General features: G+C 45.8%; 1 protein-coding gene across 2 annotated transcripts; it reads right to left on the reverse strand.

The window, feature by feature from the left end:
• Nucleotides 1–1748: 1748 nt before the first annotated feature.
• LOC147633837 (RNA polymerase II transcriptional coactivator KIWI-like) lies at nt 1749–26234 on the reverse strand. 2 transcript variants are annotated; one of them, XM_086804892.1, is made up of 6 exons: nt 25693–25824; nt 4806–5004; nt 4417–4606; nt 2503–2608; nt 2353–2375; nt 1749–2256 (listed from the first exon to the last, which is right to left on the reverse strand). In XM_086804892.1, the coding sequence occupies exons 3-6, from the start codon at nt 4420–4422 to the stop codon at nt 2197–2199; spliced, it is 195 nt and encodes a 64-aa protein (XP_086661018.1). In that variant the 5' UTR covers nt 4423–4606; nt 4806–5004; nt 25693–25824; the 3' UTR covers nt 1749–2196. The 2 variants fall into 2 exon arrangements, with proteins under 2 accessions (XP_086661018.1, XP_086661017.1); XM_086804891.1 differs by lacking the exons at nt 4417–4606; nt 4806–5004 and adding an exon at nt 26077–26234 and having other exon boundaries at nt 25693–25840.
• Between the last annotated feature and the right edge of the window lie 1628 nt (nt 26235–27862).

Genomic DNA, 27862 nt, shown 5'->3' on the forward strand with positions numbered 1-27862 from the left:
CATGCCTTGCAACAATAGATTCCAAGGACAAAATCTATATCAAGTAGGAAGAGACATTAACCCTACTTTAAGGTTAACCTTGGCATCTTTCCACTATATATGAGAGATCAGATAATAAGTGTCACGAAAAGATACTATAAAAATTATAATTATGAGAATAAGCTATGTCAAAGCCTATGTAACTATTGTAATCATTTGGTTCTCTTTTTAAGTTTTAGATACCCAAGCGTGAATAAGAGCCGGTTGTATAAATATCAAATTCGCATAATGCAAAGACACTATCTCCCTTCGTACCAATTGAGTCTAGTTCTTATCTCCTTACTCTCTTGTTTGTCTAGTGTGTATGATAGAGCGTTGACAAGAAAAAGTTCTTCATTCTTGATATATATTCTTCTTGTCTTGTGTGTATGAATGCAAGGGTGGAGAGGAGTGAGGATCCTTGTCTGAAAAAAGGTAACCTCTTGGTGATAACTTGAGGAAGGAAGCAAAGGAACTGATCTAGCAACCACTAGTTCTCAACTTCGAGTCTTCCAAAGATACGAGCTTGAAGCCGACAAATTCCTCACATGTTAAGGTAAAGCATTATCCATTGCGTTTGGAGAGAGAGAGTGTAGGTATTAACACTATAGGCCAATCACATGTGTCAACGTGTCTCATGTCATTTAACCATGTAGAATAGTCCCATGATTGTGGACATTATTCATGCATACAAAGTGAATCAAATAAAATATAAAAATCAATAATGGCCATGACCAGTTGCCACATAGCATGTCTCTCATATGTACCCATTCCTCTGTGTGTTTTGTGGTGTCCCGTGAAAGTGAATTATCATCAAGTACAATATTGATCATGATATCACATGACTTGATCTTGCACATGCAGTCCCAACACTTTCAAGAGTACTCAACCGAAACCATCTCACTAGCTACCGTTATAGCTCCTTCAATCAACCCATATGGAGGTTAAATCTTGGACTGCCAACTTATGATCGCACTCTCAAAGCCACAATCGGTGTGGATTTGTTATCTTAGGAGCTTCTTGTCCACCTCGCATCTTGCATCTCTATAACCATGAGGTCACATTTAAATTTTGACATGAAAAAAAGTACAAAAACTGTTAATCTTCACATATTATAGGACCCTCTAAGCTACATATAAATGTGGCTTCCTTGGATGGATTGTTTTACTAACCCAATTAAGTAGCTAAGGATGCCTAGCGACTGTCAAGTGAATGTGGCTGTCCACCATTTGTATTTATAATCTTAGATCTTTTCATCGATTTTGCACACATCCAATGAGTGAGCATTGGTTTGCAGGACGAGATAGAGGGGGAGAGGGGGAGGGAGATTTAATACATAAATCATTTTTATGCATAATGTGAAAAGAAGACTTCCTACCATATTCTAGGATTAGTCCCTTAGCAGGACCCATACAGACTCCACCAGCTTCACCATGTATGGCACACAAACCATCCTACAGGGTCCTTCCCACGAAACCAAAACCAAAGGATAGCTGCAATTTTATGGGTAAAGACATGTCCACCTTAATTTGCATTCACATCCAATGAGTGAGCATTGGTTTGCAAGACGAGATAGAGAGAGAAGAGAGGGGGGGCGGGGGGGCGGGGGGCTCAGCAGGACCCATACAGACTCCACCAGCTTCACCATGTATGGCACACAAACCATCCTACAACCCAAGAAACCAGAACCAAAGGATAGGTGCAATTTTATGGGTAAAGACATGTCCACGTTAAAACACAGGTTGCAGTGTCCTCTTATTTCATGACAATGTTCACATGCAGAATGCAGAATGCATCCAATTTTCAAGAGTAAAGACTCTAAACGACTTAAGATGCGCAGATTTATAAGTTATATACATGGGGTGGAGGTACACATGCTACATTGAATATGCTGCACATACGCAGAAATTATTGGTCATCGTAAGGTAAAGCTAAGATATGATGAAGGAATATTTTAGAAGCAAACATCTGCATCAGAAGGCAGAATTAACACTGATCTGGCCAGTTGTCTGGAACTTGTGCAGTGGGCACAGCAGCTTTGGAAAATCAACATGCATGCATGAAATAACAAGGACCATTTCTCCAGAAAAAGCACCCAGGCCCCAAAACAAAAACACACATCCCTGCCATGCATGTGACATCCCAGCCTAGCTCAGCCAAATATGATAATAGACCGGATCATCCACTCACTTGGACAGCTTCGTCAATCGCCTCCATATTGTCTCGTAGCACCTCCCACTATCATAATGAGTACATCGCGTCAGCATACAAAGCACGCAATTGGCCACAAGCTAAAATTAAAGATTAATGCAACAGCATCATTATTGTGCACACCTGATCCAAGGAAAGAGAAATTCCTGCAAGAACAAAAAGGTAAGATTAGTAATTACAGTTTATCATACCAATACAAGCATCGTATGAGCAAGTGGGGAGTAAGAAGAGAAAAAAAGACATGTATGAAGAGAGCCAAAGAAAACAAACAACCTTTCTTTCCAGGCATCTCCTTCCCATCCTTTGTGTAGAACTCCCTTATATCAACATAAATTTTGCCTTTCCAGGACCTGACAGAGACCTTGCGATGTCCCGAAAGCTGTTAAAAAAGACGTGGCCATGATTGCCAAGTGGCAGTAATCAGTAAATCTCTAACTAAGATACACCTTTACAGTTACTGACAGCAGATAGTTTTAACACAATCTAGCATGACACCCTACTACTAACTTCAGCATATGCATGAGGAACCTAAACAAGTAACTATGAAATCGAGCCTCATCTCAGCATCTTGAAGCAACACCAATCTTGATACGTTAATTTAGAGCCTGATTGTGGCATCTTTACACAGAACCTACTTTTGCCTAACCTTCGCGTCTGAAAACAAGAGCCTAACCTAGCCACTAGAAAACTCTAGCATAATAATGGTGTTTTAAGTGCAGCATCTTGAGGCAGAAATTAACCTAGGTCCGACATCTTGGGGTGTCTCAGTGCAAAACCTAGCCTAATCACAGCATTTTGGATGCAAAAACTGACTAGTTGCGGCATCTTGGATGCAGAACATAGGCTAGAAACAACATCTTGGATCAGAACATAGCCTGGTCAACCAGAACCTAACCTTATCACCCTAGAACTTACATCTTGAAATAGAAGCTAGCTTAATCACAGCATCCTGAAGTAAAACCTGGGCTAATTGAAGTAGAACCTAGACTAATCTGTAGGCCTCCTTATGCAGTGATTGCATTAACAGAGATGATAGTGCATCAGAAGATGGGCAAACACAAGCACACACCATGTCACGTGTGTTGCAGAAGTATGATATGCTAAGCAAGAGAGATTAACACCAATCCTATATTTAGCAAGCAAAAGACGAGAGACTTAACCTCAATTTCAAAACATGAATACGTATGATGGTTCTTGGATCTAGAATTAGATCCACTTCGTGCATGCTATCCTATGATGCATAGCAAAGACTAGTGTCCTTCACTTGCTAATGCACTTGCTAATGCACAAGAGAAGGAACTCCTGCTGATCCACAAACGTGCCCTTGCAGCTTGCTTCTGGTCTTGCAAACTCTGGCATGTGCGTGCATAATGAAGTGCCTAATGCTTCCTTATATAGGCTACAAGTGGGGAAGTCGTGGTGCCCCATCCATGGGCGCATGTCGTAGGCACGTGCAAGCAATATTTAGGCTGCCAAAACAGCCCCAAACAGGCCATATCCTGCCTCTTATCTTGCCAAGATACTCGTCGGTGCAAGGGGAAAAGCATGTCCACGTGGCACTCACACATGTGATGCACATGACATCCCCTCTTAAACTTGGTGCATTGGAGTACTGGCTCCGATTCTGCTACGGTCCATCTGTAGGCCCTGCTCCAGGTTCACATGTAAGGATCTCCTCATTGGATTCGGAGAGACTCTTCTGGAACTTCTGGAACTTCTTGGAAACTGTCGGGCTGACCTCATCCTCCTCCAAACAAGATTTGGAGAGATCCACCACCTCGGGATTTGTCAAGCTGATCTCATCCTCCAAACGGGATTTGAAGAGACCCGGAATGTGTGGGCTCTCAGGTTTGAGCTCTGACAACCGCATCTCACGCAATGATACCTGCCTGAAAACAACTCCTATGATCACGTCTCCAGAGAGCTCCTCTTGTCTTGGATTCTCTCCCTCACTTGGGCCAACACCCTCAGTCTTGGACTGCTGCACAAGCCTAGGTGATTCCATCATGACAATTATCCTTTTTTCCATGATCTTTGCCATCAAGCTATATGCCATCTTCTTGATGGTCCGAGCTTTCCATGCTTCATACTCTTCTTGTCTGGAGTCCTCTATACTGATCCTTGTGGTCGACCTGTAAGCTCAACAACTCACCCACGGGCACCGTGTCTTCGTGAGAAGCTCCTCACCTTCATAATCCATCTCGTGCAGTCTCCTCGGGAACTGGTTCTAACTTGGGCTCTAACTCAGCGTCTTCCAACAATCTATACTCCTTACTTCAGGACCGGACTTTTGTGCCACCTCTTGTCTTGTAGCCTCTCGATGAAACTCCCCTGGTCAGGATCGAGCACAATCTCATTCCACTTTCACTATTAATACCTGAAACAGCATCAAGCAAGATAACACAATTAAACAAAGCAAATATACAACGCTCAAAATGGTGACACCTATACTGGCCAAAATGGGCCGACCCCCCCCCCCCAAAAAAAATATTTTAATAATATCGAGTACTTGAATGTACAAGCTTCACGGACACCTTGTGCCAAATTCCCAATACAAATCAAATGAAACCACATACCACACAACGTGTACATGTTGATGAAGCCTCGCAATCCACCATCCAAGGGCAGCCCCACATCCTCCAAGCTACTGTATCAAGACAATCCCATACTACCCCCTGTTGGGCTCTAAGCAAAGCATGTGAGCTCCATGACCGTGCAGTGGCAGACCAATACATGCACACGGTTGGAGGTCAGAGTGTCCAAATAAGTCTTCATCTTCACATATATGACGTCATGGTTGGTCAAAGACAAAAGACTCCCAATTTTGAAGACCTCAAAAACCTCTCTCTCTCTCTCTCTCTCTCTCTCTCTCTCTCTCTCTCTCTCTCGCAAGCAAGAGAAGTAAGGTCTATTTCGAGACATCTCCACCTTCGCTCAAAAAGGGGCTTGTTGGGGATTCGGAGTCTTGTATGTGCAATTCCGCCTTGTGTGTAAACCAGCCCTTGTACGTGTCCCGTCGTGTGTTTACTCCTATTATGTGTCCTTGTGTGTGTGTGTGTGTGTGTGTGTGTAAAAACAGCCTCTAAAGGGGTGTGAACACCCACTTATGTGGTTATGTGTGTATTAGTGTGTGAACCCACTCTTAGAGTGGTTCGCATAATATCTAGATATTTTGTGTGTTTGACATAAGCAATGATGTGATGAGCTAAACCTTTATACCTATAAAGGTATATCACATCATTGGGTTGTGCAATGCATTCTCTCTCTAGAGCATTGTCTCTCTCTCTCTCTCTCTCTCTCTCTCTCTCTCTCTAGCACACGCCATGGAGCATTTTGAACCACCATAACCAAGATCTATGTCTACAACACTATCAACAACATTAATTGCGACTTTTGCATCCTTGCCAATAACATTTCTACTCTACACTTGTCACATGCACAACATGTGGACATACTTAATCCTTAGTTTGAGGCTATGATTAGCCACTTTTGGGGAACTAAACAGCCAAGATTAAAGGTAGGTATTCTACCCAAGGCAGTCAAAAGAAGCTAGAGGACATACCCTAGCAGTTGGACACTTTACAAGTATTTTGGCATTTATTTGTGCATGCACCACCAACAGCAGTCCCTCTAGCCGACTGCAACATAGGGACATTTTGGAGCCTATAAATAGGCAAGCTCGGTTCCTTTTGTATTCATTTGACCCAAGACCGATTGGGCCAGGTCATAGGCTTAGATGCTTCCTTTTGGAGACCATGTTGGCTAGGATCTATGTACATATTGATACATATATAGAGATCTAACACTAGTATCAGAGCGTCAGTTTCGATTGGGTTAGGGTCTGTGCGTGACCGGGGGACCGGAGCCCGTTACAGCAACATCTCTCTCTCTTTTCTCTGTTCATCTTTGCGTTTTGCAAAGTTCTTAATACAAGCAGTACTTCCACATGTGACAACACTCTGCCATTTTTCATACACTTTGCAAGTCTCTTCATCACCAGATATGTTGGCAACCATCTCAGATGCATTCAGTGGACATTGATAGTACTTGCAGGTCGTTTGAACTTCGAGCATTTGCATTTTGTGTCAGAGATTTATTATTTGCTCGCTAAAATAGCAAGCAATGATGTATTTATGATGCTTTCCGCTGAGGGTAAGCTTGACGAGACCAACTATCCATTGTGGTTCTATATGACATGTCATGTACTGGTTGCCAAAGGCCTTTGGAGTGTTGTTATTAGGCATGTCTTATCGTGTGAGCGCAAGATAGAACAAGTTCATCAGATGGGGATACTAGTTCAAATGTAGCTATGGCATCCGCCTCCACACCACCCACAACAGAACAAGCTAAGTGGGAAGCCACGGATGCACAAGCAGATGCATTGGTGGCATTCTCCGTGAAAAGGAGCATTATTCCTTGTATTCACTCATGTAAAACTGCCAAGCAAGCTTGGGATGCGCTTTACCAAGCACATAACGTGGCACAGGTGGCCTACTTGCGCAAGCAATTAGAGTCCTAGCATATGAATGAGGGAGACTCGATGGATGAGTTTCTCACAGGATCAAAGAACTCAAAGAGAAACTTAGATGTGTTAATGAAAGCTATCCCAACAGTTCATTCGTGTCTACTATTCTCACAACTTTACCATATTCGTGTTAGAAATTGTGCATCTTAGTGTATTTGGGGTATTGCCTATTTATGAGGTTTTATCCATTTCTCTTTTTAGTTGGTCGTGGGCAATCGGCCAACTCCTAGGGGCAGTTGGCCAACTTCCCAACATCACTATAAAGGGGCTCTCCCATATTCACTTGTTCATCATCTAACCTATTTGACAAGCACATGTTCTACACCATTTGCTGGCTAATATTGCCATTGTAAAAGCCTCTTGCTACATAACATGATGTTCATTGTCTGATGTCTTTCTATCTCCTTTGCTCTCCCACTCTCCTATGTTTTGCTTCTGCATTGTGCAACTTTATCATGGTAACAGTCGCTTCGGTGCTGGCATATCCACATCTCGTTCCCTCATCTGCTAAACTTGGCGTTTCTGCTGGAAGAGAAGGCATGAGTTTTCTTGCATCTACAGCAGCAAGAGGCTGCATTTTTGCTTCTTCACAGGCGGCTGCGTTTTCTTCATCTACTGGTGGCTGCATTTCTGCTGTGTTTCCATCCAGGTAGCTGCGTTTTCAGATCTGTGGCTGTGTTTTCCCCTGGGTGCTACGTTTTGGTGGGAGGAAGTGTTTCTCTCTCCTTTCTCCATCTTCTTCATCAGCGTTTTCAGTTGCTGGTGGTGTGTGGGCTGCATTTTCAGTCCTGGTCAGCAGTTGATGGTCTTTGAGTGTGCAGCGTCCCCGACTAGTGGCATCTTCAGCCTGCCTTTTCTTCGATGGATCTACCTACTTCGTGGGTGCTTTCCAACGGCAAGATTTGTAAACTTGTTTGCTGTCCAGTCTCACTCTCGAGGAGGAAAAACACAGGAAGGATAGGGCCCTCCATGTGCGAGTGCAGGGGCTACAGGCGGGGGCTTTCCCCAACGAGGATGCCATGACGCTTTGCTAGATGCTAGGAGTCGAACCCCCCCCCCCTCTTCCAGATACATGGAGGGCAGGCAAGGATATGACACGAGAGCGACCCCTCGTCATTAGATTCCCTGATGCCACCAGCAGACAAGCCTTCTTAGACAAGCGGGCTGCCCTCAAGGGCACACAGGTGTACATGGGAGATGATCTCACTCCAGCACATGTAACACACCGGCGTGAGGCGATGGTGACAGTTCATGAGGCCCGCAGAGCAGGCAAGTGGGTTATCTACAGAGATGGTAGGGTCATTATCACTAAGTGCCATCCCAAATAGGGACGCCGGGTCTATGAGACCAAACACCTGAGGTTAGCAGTATGGAACTGCAATGGCATGTTGTGGTCGAATCCAGGAGGCTTGAGCGAGATTCTCACGGGCAGGGATGTCATTTTTTATACAGAAACTCATCAAAGCCCTGAGAGGGGCTTACCATACATAGCCGGGTATGAGTGGGAGTCAGCTTTCCAAGGCGAGACCCGCACATCAAGAGGAGTATGTGGCTCTGGAGAGGCAGCTGTCCTTTTCAGATCCCATCTCCGACAAATTCTTAACATCGTCCAAAAGGACGAGAATGCACGGTATCTTTGGGTGCGGCTACAGCTTAGCAGTGACAGAGTCATCCACATTGCTGTGTGTTATTTTGCACCACGCCACTCCGCACAGCATGGCCAATCACCGTACTTACCATTATATGGGGATATCATGGAGTTCTCACAGCTCGAGAAAGTCCTACTCGGGGATTTCAACGCCAGGATTGAAAGTCAACAGGTCCCACTACTCGATCTAGACGACCCTATCAGATTACAGGAGCTGGACATCAGTGACACAGGGCTGCAGCGATCATCACAGGACCGTGAGGAGGTCACAGTGTATGGGAGATATTTCTTAGAGCTGGGAGCTGCACATGGTCTCGTTATCTATAACGGGATGTCCCGATGGCCCCCCTCCAGCGCCCTCACCTCCTTCCCTCACTCAAGAGGTACTAGCACCGTGGACTACCTTATGGGATCCCCGGCTTTGGCACACCTCCCCGACTTCTCCATCCTGCCACCCCCTTTTGAAGCTGACCATGCCTACTGTCATGTGCATCACAGATGCCATGGACATTTTCCCAGCTAGATCCAGAAGAGGCAAACAGATAAAGACTATGAACCAGTAGAACCAGAATGTAGGAGCTTCAGGTGTAGCATCTGAGGTGAGCATGGAGCAAGACAAGTGGGATCATGGAGGGAAGCAGTCGGCTGAAGCACATGAACCCAGACAAGGGCTGTCGGCTGCAAGGAAAAGAGGATGTTGGCTGTCGGCTGACGTCAGCAGAAAGGTTGGGCAGTAGGCGCAGCAAAGACAAGGACAAGCAGTCGGGCAATACCAAAAAGGGTATGTGTGGACATGGAACTGGCCGACCAGCAGTCGGCCAGCATAAAGTGTCCCAAGTCCCATATAAAAAGGGCCCTCATGCTCAAGGTTGAGTCATTCAACCCACTAGGGGTTTGAGTCAGTAGGATCCTAGTCTAGGGCAGATTTTAGGTGTGTTATCACCTTTTCAAGGAGGCAGCCAAGGGCTGCAAAGATATGTACCTTTTTGTACCATAGTATATACTGAATTTCCAGCACTTCTCGCTCTCTCTCTCTACTCTCTCTCTACCTGCGTTTTTGCATCAGATGGTGCGTTTCTGCATCAGAAGGTTTCCAAGAGTGTTTAGGGCTGAAAGAAGACTCCCAGAGCTTCCGCATGTTACATTGGTATCAGAGCATCAGGCTCAGCAAAGCTAAACACTGATTCACTCCCAGATGATGGTGTACAGGTCCAAGGTACAAGAAAGTACACGGATTTGAAGCCCAAGGCGGGAACACAGATCGGGAAGAACTCCCAGGAGGTTTGTTGGTGGTGTTCCACAGTGCCAGATGGGGATGGCAGTTCCGTGAGCCAGATAGGTTCACAGGTTACGGTCCCAAGGGAGGTTGATCTTCCAAGGGTGATGTGAGAGTGCCAGACTCAGTTCCAGGAACGAAGACCAAGACGGTGTTCAGAGTCAGGGCCGGAATGGATTGTGGACTAGAGGAAGAACAGATGCATAGATCTTCATCAGAGACAGAGTGGTTTGGAGAACAGACCGGATTTTCAGAGAAAAAAAGGTTTGCCAGGGATGGATGATGACAGAGGGACTTCGGAACAGGATGGGGATGATGACAGTCATCCAAGAGCACGTTGGAATCCCGTCATCAAGTTTAGCAGAGGGGGATGTCATGTGCATCACAGATGCCATGGACATTTTCCCAGCTAGATCCAGAAGAGGCAAACAGATAAAGACTATGAACCAGTAGAACCAGAATGTAGGAGCTTCAGGTGTAGCATCTGAGGTGAGCATGGAGCAAGACAAGTGGGATCATGGAGGGAAGCAGTCGGCTGAAGCACATGAACCCAGACAAGGGCTGTCGGCTGCAAGGAAAAGAGGATGTTGGCTGTCGGCTGACGTCAGCAGAAAGGTTGGGCAGTAGGCGCAGCAAAGACAAGGACAAGCAGTCGGGCAGTACCAAAAAGGGTATGTGTGGACATGGAACTGGCCGACCAGCAGTCGGCCAGCATAAAGTGTCCCAAGTCCCATATAAAAAGGGCCCTCATGCTCAAGGTTGAGTCATTCAACCCACTAGGGGTTTGAGTCAGTAGGATCCTAGTCTAGGGCAGATTTTAGGTGTGTTATCACCTTTTCAAGGAGGCAGCCAAGGGCTGCAAAGATATGTACCTTTTTGTACCATAGTATATACTGAATTTCCAGCACTTCTCGCTCTCTCTCTCTACTCTCTCTCTACCTGCGTTTTTGCATCAGATGGTGCGTTTTTGCATCAGAAGGTTTCCAAGAGTGTTTAGGGCTGAAAGAAGACTCCCAGAGCTTCCGCATGTTACACCTACCTCTCTTTCACTCTTACCTGCACACCATCCGTCCCTCCACCACTGCCCCCCATCTCACATTACACTCACGTCCTTTTTGATCACACAAGCTTGACCTTGTTTACACCAACCACATCTACCGCCAACTCCATGATATGGAACCTACTGTCCCCCTATCCACCCTCACATCACAACTCACCACCATACTCCATACATCCGCCACCGCTTCTTTCATCTGCACGCGGCGGTCTACCGCCAAGCCACCTTGCGGTTCTATGCCCCAGAACTGTTGGTATGATGACGAATGTCGGGCCACACGCTCCCGTCTTAAGCATGAGGTACGGATTGGGCAAATCACAAAGCACCAAGCACATCGGATTTCTCAACGGCTCACCCAACGCAAGAAACAAGAGTTCTATGCTCGGAAAGAGGATGAGTTATACCGACTTTTCTTAGGGCCAAACTACAAAGAGGCCTGGAGGAAACTCCGAGAACATCGCCCTCCCACACCTATCACCTGCCGGACACATGGCACTCCTATGCACGCTCCCTCTATCATATCCCCCATCAGCCACCCCCTACCCGCACCACCAGATCCCCGTCCCACCACCTCCACCTTCTTCACAAAGGACATGGTCCTCAAGGCCATTCATAGACTACGCAATGGGCAAGCCCATGATCACGAGGGACTCACTGCCGAGTACATCTCGCATGCCGATGATACCCTGGCGCCCCTACTAGCCTACATGTTCAATAGAGCCCTTTGTGAAGGATTTCCACCCTCTTGGTCCACCAACACCATCACCCCCATCCTCAAAGCCGGAGATCCACTTGATCCTAATAATTACAGGACGATCATGATTGGCCACACATTGGCCAAACTCTAAGGATCAGTGCTAGAGGCGGAGCTCACTTCATTTGCAGAGAGCCAAGGATGCAAAGCCTCAGGACAAGCTAGCTTTCGGAGGAGCTATTCTACCCTTGACCACATCTTCACCCTCTGTGCCATCATCAAGCAAGGTAGAGCACGACATCAGAGGATTTACTGCTGCTTTGTGGATTTCCGCAAAGCTTTTGATACTGTACCCCGAGCCCGCCTCTTACATTGTCTACAAGAAATCAGAGTCCCATCTGACATGGTTTGGAGCTGCAATCTATGCGTCCGTCACTGGACGAGTGAGAGCCCCAAGAGGTACATCACAAGAGATTTGTGGATTTCGCAAAGCTTTTGATATTGTACCCCGAGCCCGCCTCCTCCACCGTCTACAAGAGATCGAAGTCCCATCTGACATGGTTTGGAGCATCATTGCCCTCTATGAGTCCGTCACCGGACGAGTGAGAGCCCTAGGAGGTACATCACATGTGATTTCCAGCACTATTGGGGTGAAACAAGGCTGGCCTATATCACCCACTCTTTTCGGCCTCTACATTGATGAGATCTCGAGCTTCATTTTGACAGATTAGGCAGGGCTGGTCTCACACTGGCAAGCATATTGATCCCCATACTACTTTATGCAGATGACATCATCTTCCTCTCAAACTCAGCCGAGGGGCTTCAGAGACAGTTGGATGCCTTACATGACTTTTGCACTCAACAGAACCTCTCTGTTAACCTTGGTAAGAGATTGTCTCATCCTATATCTACCTTGGTGTCACTTTCAATGGCCCACGCTTTACCATGGTTCCCGTAGCACGTGCCAAAGTGACACAAGGATATGCAACCTTGAGCTTACTTGAGCGGCAGTGCTTCCAAGCACATTTCCAGGAGCCCAGGATGAAGGGTTGGCTTTTTGACACCCTCGTCACACCAGCCTTGATGTATGGAGCAACCTTCTGGAGACCAGATTTATCCGATGTGGATTGGCAGCGAGTTGAGAGGCCCCAGGTTATGATGTTCTCCCGTATGGTCCGCAGCAAACCATCAGTCCCACACCAAATTATCCAGGCAGAGTTTGCTACAGCCCCGATGGTAGTGGATGCACTCTTCCAGACAATCACATGCCTCCATCGCATCAATCACATGGATCCCCACAGGTACCTGAGGCTTGCCTTGGAGTCCTCCAAACAGCTCGCACTTGAGGGCCACTCCGGAGTATGGTATGCACTAGTTTCCACTTGGTTCTCAGTATATGGGCTTCGCATGGACCGCCTACCCCCCTCTCAGTACAGTTTGGACTCCCCTTTTCTCCGACTGTCTCACGATTATACCAACCGGATCATCCAATTAGATCTTCTCAGCCTCTACACCCATTGCACATGGATCACACCTCCGGAACTCCCCATGAAGATGCACTTCTACAGAGATCACTTCCTCACACTCACAGAGAATGGATTCATCCAGCAGTCACGGGCTGCTTGAGTGTTCACATGTCCCATGCCATGCGGATTGCGATCGGCCAGATACGGGTTTCATCCCACCGCCTCAGAGTGGAGACAGGTAGAGTTGAGTGCATCTTCAGAGCCGGGAAGCTCATACGAAGACCCAAAGAGGAGAGGATCTACCGATTATGCCACACAGAGGTTGAGACGGAGGAGCATTACATATGCCGCTGCCCAGTATACCATGAGATCCACGGGAGGTTTCACTGTCTATTTCGTGAGGGATTTGGTCCACTCTCCAAGATCATTGACTTCCAGGACCAATTGCCTAGGCCTCTTCCTGCTTGAGCTCCGCAGACACAGAGACACCTTCTTGAGAGAACTTCGACCCCAGCCACTCCACCCCCTCCCTCGCCAGCCAACCATCACCAATTTCTTCCAAGCCCAGGAGGTAGAGGACACCGACATAGTGGATCTTGTGGACCCTCCACGAGCTGCTTTGGACCTACCTCGCTCGAGAGGAGTTACCTCAGACCGAGCCTCTGCACTCCAGCGTGCCCGACACACCCCCCCCCCCCCCCCCAGTCGACCACAATCACCTCATCAGCAGATCTAGGACATGCTCCACCGCCATCGAGCTACCTTTCCACGTGACATAGCTGAGGGAGACTTCTCGGGCCATACTCATTAGCCCCATGCTTGACATTTTGGAAAGTGGTATACCATCTACTCGAAGCTGATGTTGCTCTCATGTTTCTATGTTCTTAGTATTCCATGATGAGTTTCCATGGACAGTTTTGTATCACCCTAGTGAGATAGCTATGTTTATGTTTTCTTTTTGTTTTATTTTCCATTCCATGATGAGATATGCCACGGACATTATTGTATCACTTTGGTCTCATAGGCCCATTAGGTCTTTAGTAGACACTTAATATATCTTTCTTTCTTTCTTTCTACCTCAGTTCTCAGAGAGGGCTAATCGGTCCTTTCCTTCCGTGGCGTTGGAGTTTGTTGGATAAGTGTGTTGGAGATTGGTTGTGGAGCGTTTAGATCATCAGTGGCACAAAGGCTTGCTTGCAAAGGAGTGCTATTGCCGTGGATATGGGTTCCCTCTTGAAAGGAGGCATCTATCGTTGTTTAGTGTCTATTGCTTAGTGTAGCAAAGATTATGGACTGGTTAAGTTCCAAGTTCATTGTTCAAGGTTTTTCTTTGGGATGTGATATGTTCACAATCCATTGTGTTAGGGAATAATGGACGCGGAGTGTCTAGCAGCTCATCATTTTATTCTTGGAGTTCACTGCACACTTGTGTGGGAATTCGGAGCCATGCAAAGTTCCTTGTTGTTTGTGGTGGCATTTTGTTTCGAGGAAACAGATTGGCATGTGCTCTTTCCGAGGTGTATCCGGTATTGCGCAATACTGGAGTGTCCATGGTTGCATCTTCATCGGCTTATCTTCTTCAAACTCTTGCACACACTGAGCTGCAGAGAGGATGTTAGAAATTGTGCATCTTAGTGTATTTGGGATATTGCTTATTTATGAGGTTTTATCCATTTCTCTTTTTAGTTGGTTGTGGGTAGTTGGCCAGCTCCTAGGGACAGTCGGTCAACTTCCCAGCATCACTATAAAGGGGCCCTCCCATATTCACTTGTTCATCATCTAACCTATTTGATAGGCACATGTTCTACACCCTTCGTTGGCTAATATTGCCATTGTAAAACCCTCTTGCTACATAACATGATGTTCATTGTCTGATGTCTTTCTCTCTCCTTTGCTCTCCCCCTCTCCTATGTTTTGCTTCTGCACCGTGCAACTTTATCAATTCATACCAAGGTTTTGTATCCACACTTCGGCTTATGATAAAGGGGAACTCGAATGCCTTCACGTTTCATGAGATGGTTGCAAAGCTCTTACAGAAAGAGCAATCTCAACAAAATCAAACTGTTATGCATGTGGGAAATCAAGCATTCGTTTGCGAGTCAAAAAGGTAAAGACAAAGGATTCTCTCAAGGCGGCTACAAGCAAAAGACATAATAAGCCTAACCTTCTAGCAAGAATGCCGAGAAGGGGGATGAAAAGCTTAAGAAGAAAGGCAAATTCAACTATTGTTAGAAGGCAAGGCATTCTATTAATGAATGCAAAAAAAAAAACTCGAGAAGAAAGTCAAGCATGGCTATGAGACTGATGCATCAACACCAAGTGCTAAAAAGAAAGAGTCAACGAACTATGCAAAAGATGAGTGGGCATTCATTGTGCTCTGCAGTTATTATCCTTATGTCCATGATGTATGCATGTTTGTGATATATCATGCATGTCCGATATTTTGATACTGGTGTTAGCAAGCACGACTTCTCAGTGTGGCTTGTTTTCCTCCCTTGAGCCTGCTCACAATCACATGTGTAAACAACTTCTCATATCCAATGATGAAAAGGAGTTGGTAAGGTTGCGCTCACTGTTGCAAATGGTGGGACTGTTGGGGTTGGGGAGAGCTTGCCTATACACCACCACCACCACACACACACACACACACACACTGAGCTTGAACAAAAACGTGGAAGAGCTTGCTACTGGAAAGGTAGTCTATGATAATGAAGTACAATGAGTACAATGAGTACAAATAATAGCCTAGGACAAAGTGTCCAACACACATAAGTGTGTTCACACGGAAAAAAACCTGTGTCCAACCACAAGGAAAAAGTGCCCGTGAGTAAGCTAGGTTCACACCTGAACTAGTCGAGAGTGGTCATGACCAACAAACCCCCCTCAAGTGAATAGTGTGAATGGAGACAAGGTGTAGCAAACTACCCTCGTAGAGACTGTAAGCTCAAAGCTTTGCGGAAAGCTTCAAACTTTTTCCTCGAAAGAGGTTTTGTAAACCCATTTGCTGTATTGGCATGTGTAGGCACATAAGCCAAGTCAATCTCTCCTCCATGGAGCCTTTCCTTAACATAAACCTCAATATGCTTTGTGCGGACATGAAATACTAGGTTTTATGCAACTGCCAAAGCACTCTGACTGTCAGTGTAAATGGTGGTGCGGGACTACTGTCCAACACCAAGATCGGCTAATAGACATCGTAGCCAAACACATTCCACAGTAGCTGTGAAGGCTTCCCTTTTCAAGTATGTAGATTCTCCTACCATGAGATAGCACGTACCTTGTACCTATACCAAGAAATTTCAAATGAGCACAAAGAGTTTTCAAAACACCTTGAAGGTAACAATTCAGCCCATGAGTGAGGCTCTCAACTTATGATGACCAACAAATAGCATCTCCCAATGAATACGAATATCACCTTTAGCACCACGAACAGCAACCTTGGGAATAGGATTTTCTGCACCAATGAAGAAATGAGCACTAAAATAAGGAGCAAATGCACACCCTGTTAGCATTCATCTCCTGTGATGTGCGTGTGCCCGCTCCTGGGAGGAGTCCCCGAGTTTGTCCATTTTCCCAGTTTTGTAGGCTTGTGGGTCTAGCCTAGTCAGCCAGCATGCAGCCAGGCCCCCATGGCCAGCCACCTCCTATAGGTCGGCCAGGGAAAAAAAGAACAGCAGAAAATAGCCGCCCAGCTGTTGGCCTGTTTTCTACTGGCCAACTGCATGCCCCAGCACATATATATAACACTCTTCCCCCCCACACAAAGTATGTACTGGATTGAGGTGTATATAGCAGAGTTTATACAGCAGTTCTCCTCTCTTGCATTTCTGTGTTTTCTGCTCTCAGTACTTTGTCTCATTTCCGCTGCACATTCCGACACACTCAACCGATAAGAATGCTAATGATGTGACCAGCAACAGCAACCAACTGTATTCAAGCTATTTAACAAGTTTTTGGACGAGAAAAACACTCAAAAACACAATTTTAGGGCTTTAGACAACATTTTAGGATTTCTAACAATAAAGTAAGGTTTTTGACAAGCCGTACATGTCTGTACAGTACAAATCCGTACAGTCCATACGGATTAGGATTTCTGACAAGCCAACAGATAGGGGAGACTGTACAATAGCTGGTGATGGTGCTGGGTTACTAGAGAGTGCAAGAGATGGTCGCCTAGCTCATATAAGGTAGAGGGAGGTAGGTGGAGCAGGTAGCCATGTGCTGGGCCTGGGGCTTTTGTGCCAATATGTGGACAGCCCACCATTCAAGCTCGCTCATTAGATGCTTGGATACCGCACATGGGCCCCAAAAAGGCGTGCCTAGTTCTAATATGAGTAGAGAATGTCCAACAAGCTCCAGTACCTGGTGCCCTAGTTACTCATATTCACACTCATTTATTAATAAGTGTGAACACATATTGCTCATAATTTGTCCAAGTCCAAAACCAAGCTTTTGGACTGAATTCGGGCACAACTTTTGAGCATCTCATTCCTTGGGGAATGTGGTCATAGGTTAGACTATAGATTAGGTGTTTCCACCTTTTGACGGGGCAGCCAATGGCTAGCCAAGATATTGTACACCTTTTTGTACTATAGAATATACTGAATACTCAGCTCTCTCTCTCTCTCTCTCTCTCTCTCTCTCTCTTCTGTATGCATTGGCATCAAGCATGTTCCAGGATGGTGTTTAGGGCTAAAAGAAGACTCCTAGAGCTTCCCCTCGAGACATTGGTATCAAAGCTTCGGGTTGATTCTAAGACATTGTTGTTGCTCATGTGCCACCCACCCTTACTGTATTGCACAGGGATGAAACCATCGCCCGTGTCGTGATCTTTTGGTGGTGTGTAACCATTTGGTCCTCCATGCTCTTTTCACATGATAGAACTCATACCCGGACACATGGAACAAGGTTCCTAGAGTTGGAATTGGAAAAAGCACTCGTCTAGGTCAAAAAGCAAGAACAAAGCAAAAGCCAAACTTTGTTGACCAAAAAGCTGAGGGCATCAAACTGACTCAAAAAGCTAAAAGCCGCTGTTTCAAAAAGTGGCTCCAAGGCCAAAAAGCAAGGCCCTGAAGTGTAAAAGCATAAATCAAGAACTTTGACTATTTATCAAAGTAAAAGCAAGAGGCAAAGCAAAAGCAAGGGATTTTTATATCCAAAAATATCTCAATTTTGGATTACCTCTCTCTAGACAAGGTAAAACAAGATCTTTCTTCTATTTCAGAGAGGGGAATAATTACAAGATCAGAAGGGGAGGTTCTTACACCTGTACACCTCAAAAGCTGGAGGGAGAAATCTGTTAGAAGTCATCTCCTGTCTAGATTTATACACCAGGGCCTTTGTTGTGGGTGTGCCCGCCCTTATCAGGTGTTTTATCATTTTTCTCACTCCCCGCATTTTTCCTCTATTTTTTTCATTTTTTCTATGAATTGGGAGGCAACCCTGTAGTGGCAGGAGGACCCTGAGCCTCGCCGACTGCATCTGTGAGATAGCCGACTGCACCTCATGAGTCGTGGGACTCTTCTGCTGCTGGGCAACCTATCTTGATGCTGGCCGACTGTGTTTATCCAATCATGAGGCTTCTTGTGTCCAGTCGGCTACCTACAGCAGGCCGACTGCTGATGTGGGGGCATATAAATAGGCCCCCACCCCCATACCACTCATTGTATCATACCGGGATCTTCTTGTGTATATCAGAGCAGAGTTACACGCCTACATCTCTCTCTCTCTTGTGCTGTTTTTCTGCATGCGTTTTTTGCTCTCGTGTTCCCAGATTTGGTCATCATCTCCGCTGCGTATTCTGACATGGTATCAAAGCCCTAGGCTCTAGATAGGTCTTGGGATTTGTGTGAGCAAGAGGGGGACTGTTTTGTGGCTGATTGGTGGGCTGTTTTGGACTGTTCGGGAAGAGGAGAAGCAAGAGGACGGCGGGCTGATTTGCTGGACAGCCACTTGCAGGTTTTAGTTCTTCTTTGTTCCCACCCACTCACCCTATTCAGAGTACATCCCCGCAATGGCAGATCTGTTTGAGATGGCCCAGAGACGTGAAGATCCCGACACTCCCCACATTCCCGGTGGACCGTCAGTTGGACAGGAGCAACTACGACATATGGAAGGTTATGATGGAATCTGTTCTGGAGTCTTACGACCTCGCTGATTTCGTCGTTGTTGGTGTTCCACGGCCGGAAGTTGAGGAAGGGGAGTTACCGTCGATCCGAAAGGACCGGGAGGCTCAGACACAGATGTGGGATCGTGTCAACGCCAGGGTTCGTTCGTTTATTTTCCTCAACTGCACACCGCAGGTAATCAATCATATAAAGCATATGACGCTGGCCAGAGGTATATGGCAACATTTGGCCTCACTTTACAACAAGGTATCACCCATGAAGAGGATTTCTTTGGAAGTACAGATGCGGGTTATGAGCCCTGCAAAGTCGTCGACGATGCGGGAGCATATTAACAAGTTGCAGGCTCTTCAGCAGGAAGTTCTTCAGGCTGGGAAGGAGATATCGTCAGAGGACATGGCCATCACGTTGCTGTCACATTTGCCCTCTTCGTACTCAGCATTTTACTCGTCTTTGATTACCAGTGGCAGGCTCAGCACCATCACTTGGGAGGAGCTTGTGCCCATGGTCCTGGACCAAGAGGAACGATTCACGAACCCTCCTCAGGGTGGAGGTTCCAAGGCCTTAACTGGCCAACGGTCGAAAGGCCGTAACTCGGGCAAAGGGAAGGCTTCATCGGAGAAGTCTTCTGAGAAGAAGTCCGACGCTGACCACGAGAAACTGAAGGCAAAGAGGACCTGTAATAATTGTGGCGAGAAAGGCCACTATTGGAGGCAGTGTCCCAAGCGGAAGACCGAGAAGGGTGAAGACTCCTCAGCAGCAATCATGAAGACTCCGGCTTTTGTGCACCTGGAGGTAATGGACACCGATGCTTCATTTTCTTCAGGCAGGGAGGAGATTGGAGGACTCTCCGCAACGGATACTCGGGAGTGGATTCTCGATAGTGGTGCTTCCAGGCACATGACTCCTTCCCGTTCCGGTTTACAGGATCTCTGCAGGCTTTCTAGTCATATTCTTACTGGGGATACGTCCACTATCCCAGTTCACAGTGACGGCAGGATGGAGATAGTTCCCAATGGCAGAGGGGGAAGTATTCCTCCCAGGTGTTGTATGTTCCGGCACTTGGTTTTCATCTGTTGTCAATGCATCAGGTTTGCAAGACTGGCGTACGGGTGGAGTTTGATGAACATTTTGTTGCTCTCCGGGACAAAGCAATAGGCCAAGTGGTTTGGGAAGGTGGAGTGGAGAATGGAGTGTACAGACATTCAGCACACTCTCTCCCAGGTCCTCAGGTTTGTGATGAGTGGCAGTCTGGTAATGGCCACTTGTGTGTGGATACACTGCAGGTACAGGCTTTCCGAGACCAGATGGTGGATAGCTTACCAGTAGATGGCAGCAGTTGGCAGGAACTTTCCAGTACTGATGTTGGTAGTTCTTGTGTTCGTCAGTCAGAGAAAGCTGAACAGGTCACTTATGCTCTGATGTCTCGTAGTGTTCGGGACATAGAACTTCCAATAGTTGAGGATGTTCTTTCCACGGGGACCTTTCGGAAAGCCAGGCAGGTGGCAGGTGATTACTTGCAGAAGGAGGTGGTTTCTCCAAGCTTTGTGGTTCCCGATTCAGAGGGGGTGGTTGACAGGTTTCAGAAGGCCTTGCACGGTCTTCATAAGGTTTCCAGGACTTGTTTGTGCACCGTAATAACAGGTGTTGATCTTTGTGAGCAGTGTGATGTCTCTATGACTCAGAAGCTGTATTGTTCATTGATCTGGTCGATGGACACCCGATTGGACGGAAGCTTCTTGATGAGACAGTTGAGCTCATGGTTGCAGATGTCTCTTTGGAGGCATAGGGCTCTACAAGAAATCAAGTTTTATCAGAGGAACACTGAGTTGCTGATAAGAAGAGCCCCTTTCAGGATTGCGTTTCCTGTGGTTGCTGCGGCATGCGAAGGATCATGGACTCTTGTACACAGGAGGGAGATTGTTGGATGGAGTCCGACTCCACGGTTGGAGTGACTCAGTTTGGGGAGGAGATCCGAACACGAGGGGATCTACTTCAGGCCCAGGAGCAGTTTTACGGTGCAATTGGAGACAGTCATCTTTTGCCTTGTCGAGAACAGAGGCAGAGTACCGAGCTGTTTGTGATGCTGTTTGTGAGGTGGTGAAGCTGCAGAGGTTGCATGGCAAGTTTGGGCTTCCACTGGCGGAACCCATGGTCATCCAGAGGCACTTTGTTCGTGAACAGATCGTTTGCTGATGACATCTTGCTGGAGTTCTGTTCGACGGAGGACAATACGGTGGACCTCTTCATGAAGTCGCTATCTCAGGATTTGCTCAGGCGGCACCCCAGCTCCCAGTGGTTGGTTACACATCCAGGAGCTGAGAGGGGGTGTTAGAAGTCATCTCTTGTCTAGATTTATTCACCAGGGCCTTTGTTGTGGGTGTGCCCACCCTTATCAGGTGTTTTATCATTTTTCCTCACTCCCCGCATTTTTTTCCTATTTTTTCCATTTTTTCTATGGCTTGAGAGGCAACCCTGTAGTGGCAGGAGAACCCTGAGCCTGGCCGACTGCATTTGTGAGATAGCTGACTGCACCTCATGAGTCGTGGGACTCTTCTGCTGCTGGCCGACCTATCTTGATGCTGGCCGACTGTGTTTATCCAATCGTGAGGCTTCTTGTGTCCAGTCGGCTGCCTACAGCAGGCCGACTGCTGATGTGGGGGCATATAAATAGGCCCCCACCCCCATACCACTCATTGTATCATACCGGGATCTTCTTGTGTATATCAAAGCAGAGTTACACGCCTACATCTCTCTCTCTTGTGCTGTTTTGCTGCATGCATTTTTTGCTGTTGTATTCCCAGATTTGGTCATCATCTTCGCTGCGTATTCTGACAGAATCTTACATCCTACCCCACTTAAAAAACCACTGTAGTGATGGGATCCAATTAGGAATTTGATTATGTTTTATCCCGAGTACCAGGGAAAAGAGTTCCTAGGCTCCCTAGCCAACGCTTCATGCAAACTTCAAGATAGTCACACCACTTACACACCCAATATGAAATTGCCTGTTTCATAGATTCAGCTAACTTTAAAACAATCTTTTAATGAAACCATCATATCACTAATCATAATCCTCCAAGAAGGATTAAAGAAGACAATTAACACAAGATTATGCCCAAAATTACACACATAGCTAAGCTATGGTGTTTCCTCTATTTCTCTCACTATCCATCACTAAAGGGACTCATGCTGGCTACACGAAAAATCAAGATAGAGAAGAGATGCAAGAAACAAGAAATAGAAAGAAGAGAGTGGTAAAAGAACACACATATCCCTTTTTGAAAGAATAGAAGTCGTGCATAACTTTCCAAACCACCTTTCAAATCTTTATCTACCCGGTGCGCCACCATCTTTATCTACCCGGTGCACCACCAACACTCTCGTCTGTTTGCACTGCCAACGCTATAGTCTGCTTGCGCCGCCTCCACCCTCTAGTTGCGCCACCCTTGTGCCACCTGTAGCCGGTTCTGCTACTACCTCCCGTCGCCACCAACACCAGTTAGCAGCACATCACCACTACCAAAAACGCCACCATAACTGCCACTGCCGGCCTGAAAAGCCTGCACCACCAACTATCTACTCTGAGCACAATCTGCAACCACCACTTCAACTTTGTGCGCTGCCTGTGCACTACTTTTTGCCCTAAAAGCATCACTGTTGATTCTACCCAAAGCATAGTAGCTTTACGTTGCCTCTATATGCAGCATTCTTGCCCTCAGAGTATTTCGTTGGACCATTGCCAACTTCTCTAAACCCTCAAGAAGGAGGGAAGTTACCTTGTGGAGGCACTATCTAGCTATGAACACTTCTGCGATTACCTTGTCCCGATTGGATTGAGAACAAAGAACTTTTGTGAATATTCGAGAACACCAAATATTGGATTTCAGTACTAGCCCGGTGTTGGTCTCTTGTGGGTCATCCTCGTGGTGAGCTTGGCATCTGTTATCTTGTGCCTTGACATCGACCTCGGCCCGATCTTGACATCAACACCTTTGTTTGATATTGTATTCATTTGTTGTATTGAAACTGGCTTGGAAAAGCCCGTGAATTGTTCCTAAAATAAATTCCTGAAGAGGGGGCGGGGCCTGTTCCCCGCTCAACGTGGTGTACCGTGTGAAACCCCTATTACCATCTTTCTCTCCCCCTTCTCTCTCTCTATCTTTATCTCTCGTACATGTGGTTGCATCTGTCTCCCTGCACACTCCGTTGGGCTTACAGTGTGGGAGGCCGGGCAACATTGTTTCAACATCAAGCTCAGCAAGGCTAAACACTAATGGAGTCCCAGACGAAGGTGCACAATCCAAGGAAAGGAACACAAGACATGGAAGAAGTTCCCAAGAGGTTGGTTGGTGGTGTTCCACAAGACCCAAGGGAAATGGCAATCCTGTGAATCAGGTGCCAATTGGGGCACACCAAGAAGGGCTTTCAAGCAACAGTTCCAAGGGAGGATGATCCTCCAATGGGTGGAGTGAGAGTGCCAAACTCAATACTCAAGAAGAGAAGACCAGAGAAAGTGTTCAAGGACAAGGCATGAAGGGAAAGGAGACAAGATGGAACAGATGCATAGATCTTCATCAGATGGAGACCGAACGGGGTTTTCAGTGAAAAGGTTGCCAGGAAGGGAAGGATGACAGGGGGACTCCAGGAAGAGACAAAGGGATGTTGACAATCATCCAAGAAGAGAAGTTGGAATCCCATCATCGAGTTTAGAAGAGGGGGATGTCGCGTGCATGTAGACATGACTCCCAGGGCGACTCTCCCACGGCTATGGTAGCAGATTTAGGGCAAGATCAGTACGTAGAGCCAGTCGGCCTACAGATCTAGAGCATACAAAGCAGGTCAGCAACAGTTTATGTCAGTGCAACATTTTATGTACTATTTTATGCTAGTCGTGGATATAATAACAAGCCAACAACAATTTTATCAAGCCAACTAGCAACATCTAATGGTATATAAATCCCATACTAGTTCATTGTTGAGCATCTCATTCTTTGGGGAATGTGGTCATAGGTTAGACTGTAGATTAGGTGTTTCGACCTTTTGATGGAGCAACCAATGGCTACCCAAGATTTTGGCTCTCTCTCTCTCTCTTCTCTATGCATTTGCATCAAGCATGATCCAAGATGGTGTTTAGGGCTATAAGAAGACTCCCAGAACTTCCGCTTGTGACAAATCTTCTAGATTCACATGCAACCGTGCGTGATGCAACCGCACATATACTTTGGAAATCTCATGTTCTTGTATCTAGACATCCAATCTCACTAGGCACCATTTATTAGAAAGGGGATTCTAGACCAAATGGTGACTATAAAGTCCTTCCCAAATCTATCCTTAAAAAACATAGCATGCCACTGAGCATCCTCCATTAGCCCACGAGAAGGACACTCAAAAGAATGACTTGGCAAAACTCCACTACCCACAATCCATCGGCTCATATGCATCACAAGGACTACTTGCATTAACTCCAATGCACCCTGAAGAAAGAAAGCAGAACCATGTCACCACCAACCAATGGAACATACTCCAAGTAATACATCCTATAAATTGTAATACATTGAAGCCAAAACTTTGGTTATTGATGATACGGTCTCCAAGAAATCTATGCATTGTACGACACCCACTTGTGTATCCTCACGAGGTGAAGACAAATCTAATGGATGTCCTCCTATGGTGCCTCCATGATACCAAACACTGACGATACTCCACCAAGCACGATTGACACACGAGGATCCTCCTATAGGAGCCCCGAAATTGAAGCAACCACCACTGAGGCCAAAGATTCTCCACCTAGTGCAAACAACTATGGCTGGAAGCTTCCTTCGTTTGAGCCTATGGCATGATGCAATGAACCATTGTGGATGTGTGCTCAACCCAAGAAATGGAAAAGGATGAGACGAGCACGCATGCATCTCCTTCGCACTCATCCTCCGATTCTAAAGAAGTCTCCTCTTCGGACTGCTCCTCCACTTATAGAATATCCTCATGTCTCAGACCTTGCAAAACTAGCTCCTATAGATAACACTCCCAATCTAAACTTCCCCGTAAAAATCTGCATATGGAGCACCATCTCTTTGTATCCATGTTAACCACTGGTAATCTGTGATCGATGACGAGGGTTGGAGCCCTTCGCATTGAGGAAGGGTGGGCACTGGGTGGGATAATACACACCAGAAAGAACCCAAATAGTGACCTTTTCCAACGCTTATATTATGTTCACAATAACTGGAATACAATTGCATGTCCAAAATACAAAAATAATCAATCTGCTAATCTCATGTGTTTTATTCGACCCCAATTTAATCTGATAATAAGGTCCCTGCCGCATCTGAGCCTGGTCTGTGTGCTGCTACCTGCAGATGGGTCACATAATCACAGCATCTGAAGGCAAAACCACCTAGCCTTATCACAGTCTCCTAGGCACAACCTAGCCTAAACACTCATTAAACCACCTAACCTTATCACAGTCTCCTAGGCACAAACTAGCCTAATCACTCATTAAACCACACCATCTTGCAACTGAAAAAAACGTATTGAAGCAAAATCACAGAAAATGATGCCAACCGTATGAAGTAAACAGACAGAAACTAATTAGATGGCAAATTGAAGCAAGACCTAGTCGCATATAAATGAAACGGCCAAGACATCCAAGCTTTGTTCTGTTGCCCGTACCTCACAAACTGTAATTCCATCGGAGTCATCTTGCTCTTTCCTGGCCACTTTCTTGGCAGGCCTTTCATCCTCCGAGCCATCGTCGATGAAGTTGTCCTTAGCACGCGACTTCCCCCACTTAGGCATGTCGTAACAGTTGTCGGAAACCCTGCGGCCAACGAGAACCACAGCTCGGTTGGCAGTGAAAAAAAGCAGGAGAAACACAGTTCTGTCGACGGAGCAGCACAGTTCTGTTGACGGAAAATGGAGTACGGCAACAGTTTGAGGTATAAAGACACAGGGCAAGAACAAGAGAACCCTAACGCCACACCATGTACACATCAAAAAGGCAGGCAGATAGCGAAGCCCTTATTCAGGCCTGTTGCGAGCAAACCCTTATTTTACCTGCAAAGAGCGGCAGACTGATCAAGTTTTAGGCGGGAAGACCCGTTTTGAGGCTACGACAATAGAGCACCCCAAGAATGAAACCTCTAAACAGGTTTGAACTTTGAAATATATGGACTTCTTGCTAATGTTGTTAGTAGAACTACTCCTAGCTACAAGACTGGTTAGCAATGCTACTATTGCTATAGCACTACTACTTACCCTACTACTACTTGTAGCTAGCACTACTATTCCTGCTCCTATTGCTATTGCCACTGCTACTATTAATATGGGACCAAAATTCTGTTTGCACATTAATTAATTAGTTGTAGTAGTAAAACTTTAGGAGTAAGGCTTTCATTAATTAATTAATAAAAGTCTTAAGACTTAAGGCTTACGTGTAATGTGATTTAAAAATAATAGTAGAATTTTAAAGATGTGTCTGGATGCTTCTTCGTAACCGCCTCAGGATCTATATAAAAAGTGGTTTGCAAGCTTAAGCAATTCGAGGCAGTGGTCTCTGAGTGAGAGAGAGAGAGAGAGAGATGTGCGATCTGCGCCTGAGAGAGACGCGTCGAGAGATACAGGTTGAGACGTAAATAAGTGGCTACTAGATGCATAGGTGACTAGGCCTATGAAATAGTTTTACCCCCATATCTTCTAACTCACAATATATTTCATGTAAGTCTTCTCAAGAGGTATGTAACATTGCATATTCTTTTACCCTCGCAGCTTCTAACTCACAATGTATTTCATGTAAAACTTCTCTCAAGAGGTATGTATCCATTTCATATTCTTGATGATGAATAGGTGGTGATCCCCCCAAGCAAAGGTGAATTTCAAGAAGAGCCGAAGAGGATGCTTGACATAAGGAAAAAGCCTCTCCGTAACTGCCCTAGTCAAGAGATCTTAGTTTAGTGGAAGCATCTCTCATTAGAATATGCCATGTGGGAAAGAGGAGATGAGTTTCGTCAAGCATATCCCAACTTTTCGATCTAAGGACATCTTGTTTCTATGAGTGGGCAAGTATAAAAGAACCCTCTCCAAGGAGCACCAAAGCATGTGGAAAACCCCTTCTTTTAGCTATAAATTCTGGAGAGAGAAAGTTTGGTTTTCAATTTTTTATCATTTGAAAAACTTCTCTAACTCCAAGGAACCCACGTATATGCTCAATTTTTGCTTTGGACTCCATTATTTTTACAGTTTTACGAGCTTGAGATAGGAACCATAAAACAAGGCCAGATTTGGGAAATTAATGGAAAATGTGCATTCTGACTATCAAGTGAGATCTTTAAAAATAAAGTAATATAAAGAGTGTGGGAGACAAGAATTGAATCCATGATCTCCCTTTCGCCGCTTAAGAGCCATAGCCACTCCTCAATGCTAGGTTTTTGGAGAATATAGTATAGAAACAATGTTATACGTGTATTCTCATTTGCTTAATAATTAAAATTTAAAATTTAAAAATAAACAAATATACGTATATAATATATTTCTTTTTGACCCACCACCCTCGCCATGCGGCCATCTTCTCCCTTTTCTCTCTCTCTCTCTCCCTCCACTCTACTTATTCGACTAACCCCTAGCCTCAACTTTCCTCCATCTTTCATCTCCCCTACTCTTTATGGAAAAAAAGAAAGAAGATTTGGTAACTTCTTCCTCTTGCATCCATCAAGTGAAAAAAAAAAGACTTTTTTCCTCCTCTCTATGAAATTTATTTTTGTTCCCTTGTAGAAGCTTCTCTAGCTTTGGTATTACACCTTTCTCTCACTCTCGGCAATCTCTGAATCCTTCTAGAGACACTTTG

The sequence above is a fragment of the Cibotium barometz genome, chromosome 11 (genome assembly GCF_041138505.1).
Source record: "Cibotium barometz isolate CiBa-2024 chromosome 11, ASM4113850v1, whole genome shotgun sequence".
NCBI lineage: Eukaryota > Viridiplantae > Streptophyta > Polypodiopsida > Cyatheales > Cibotiaceae > Cibotium > Cibotium barometz.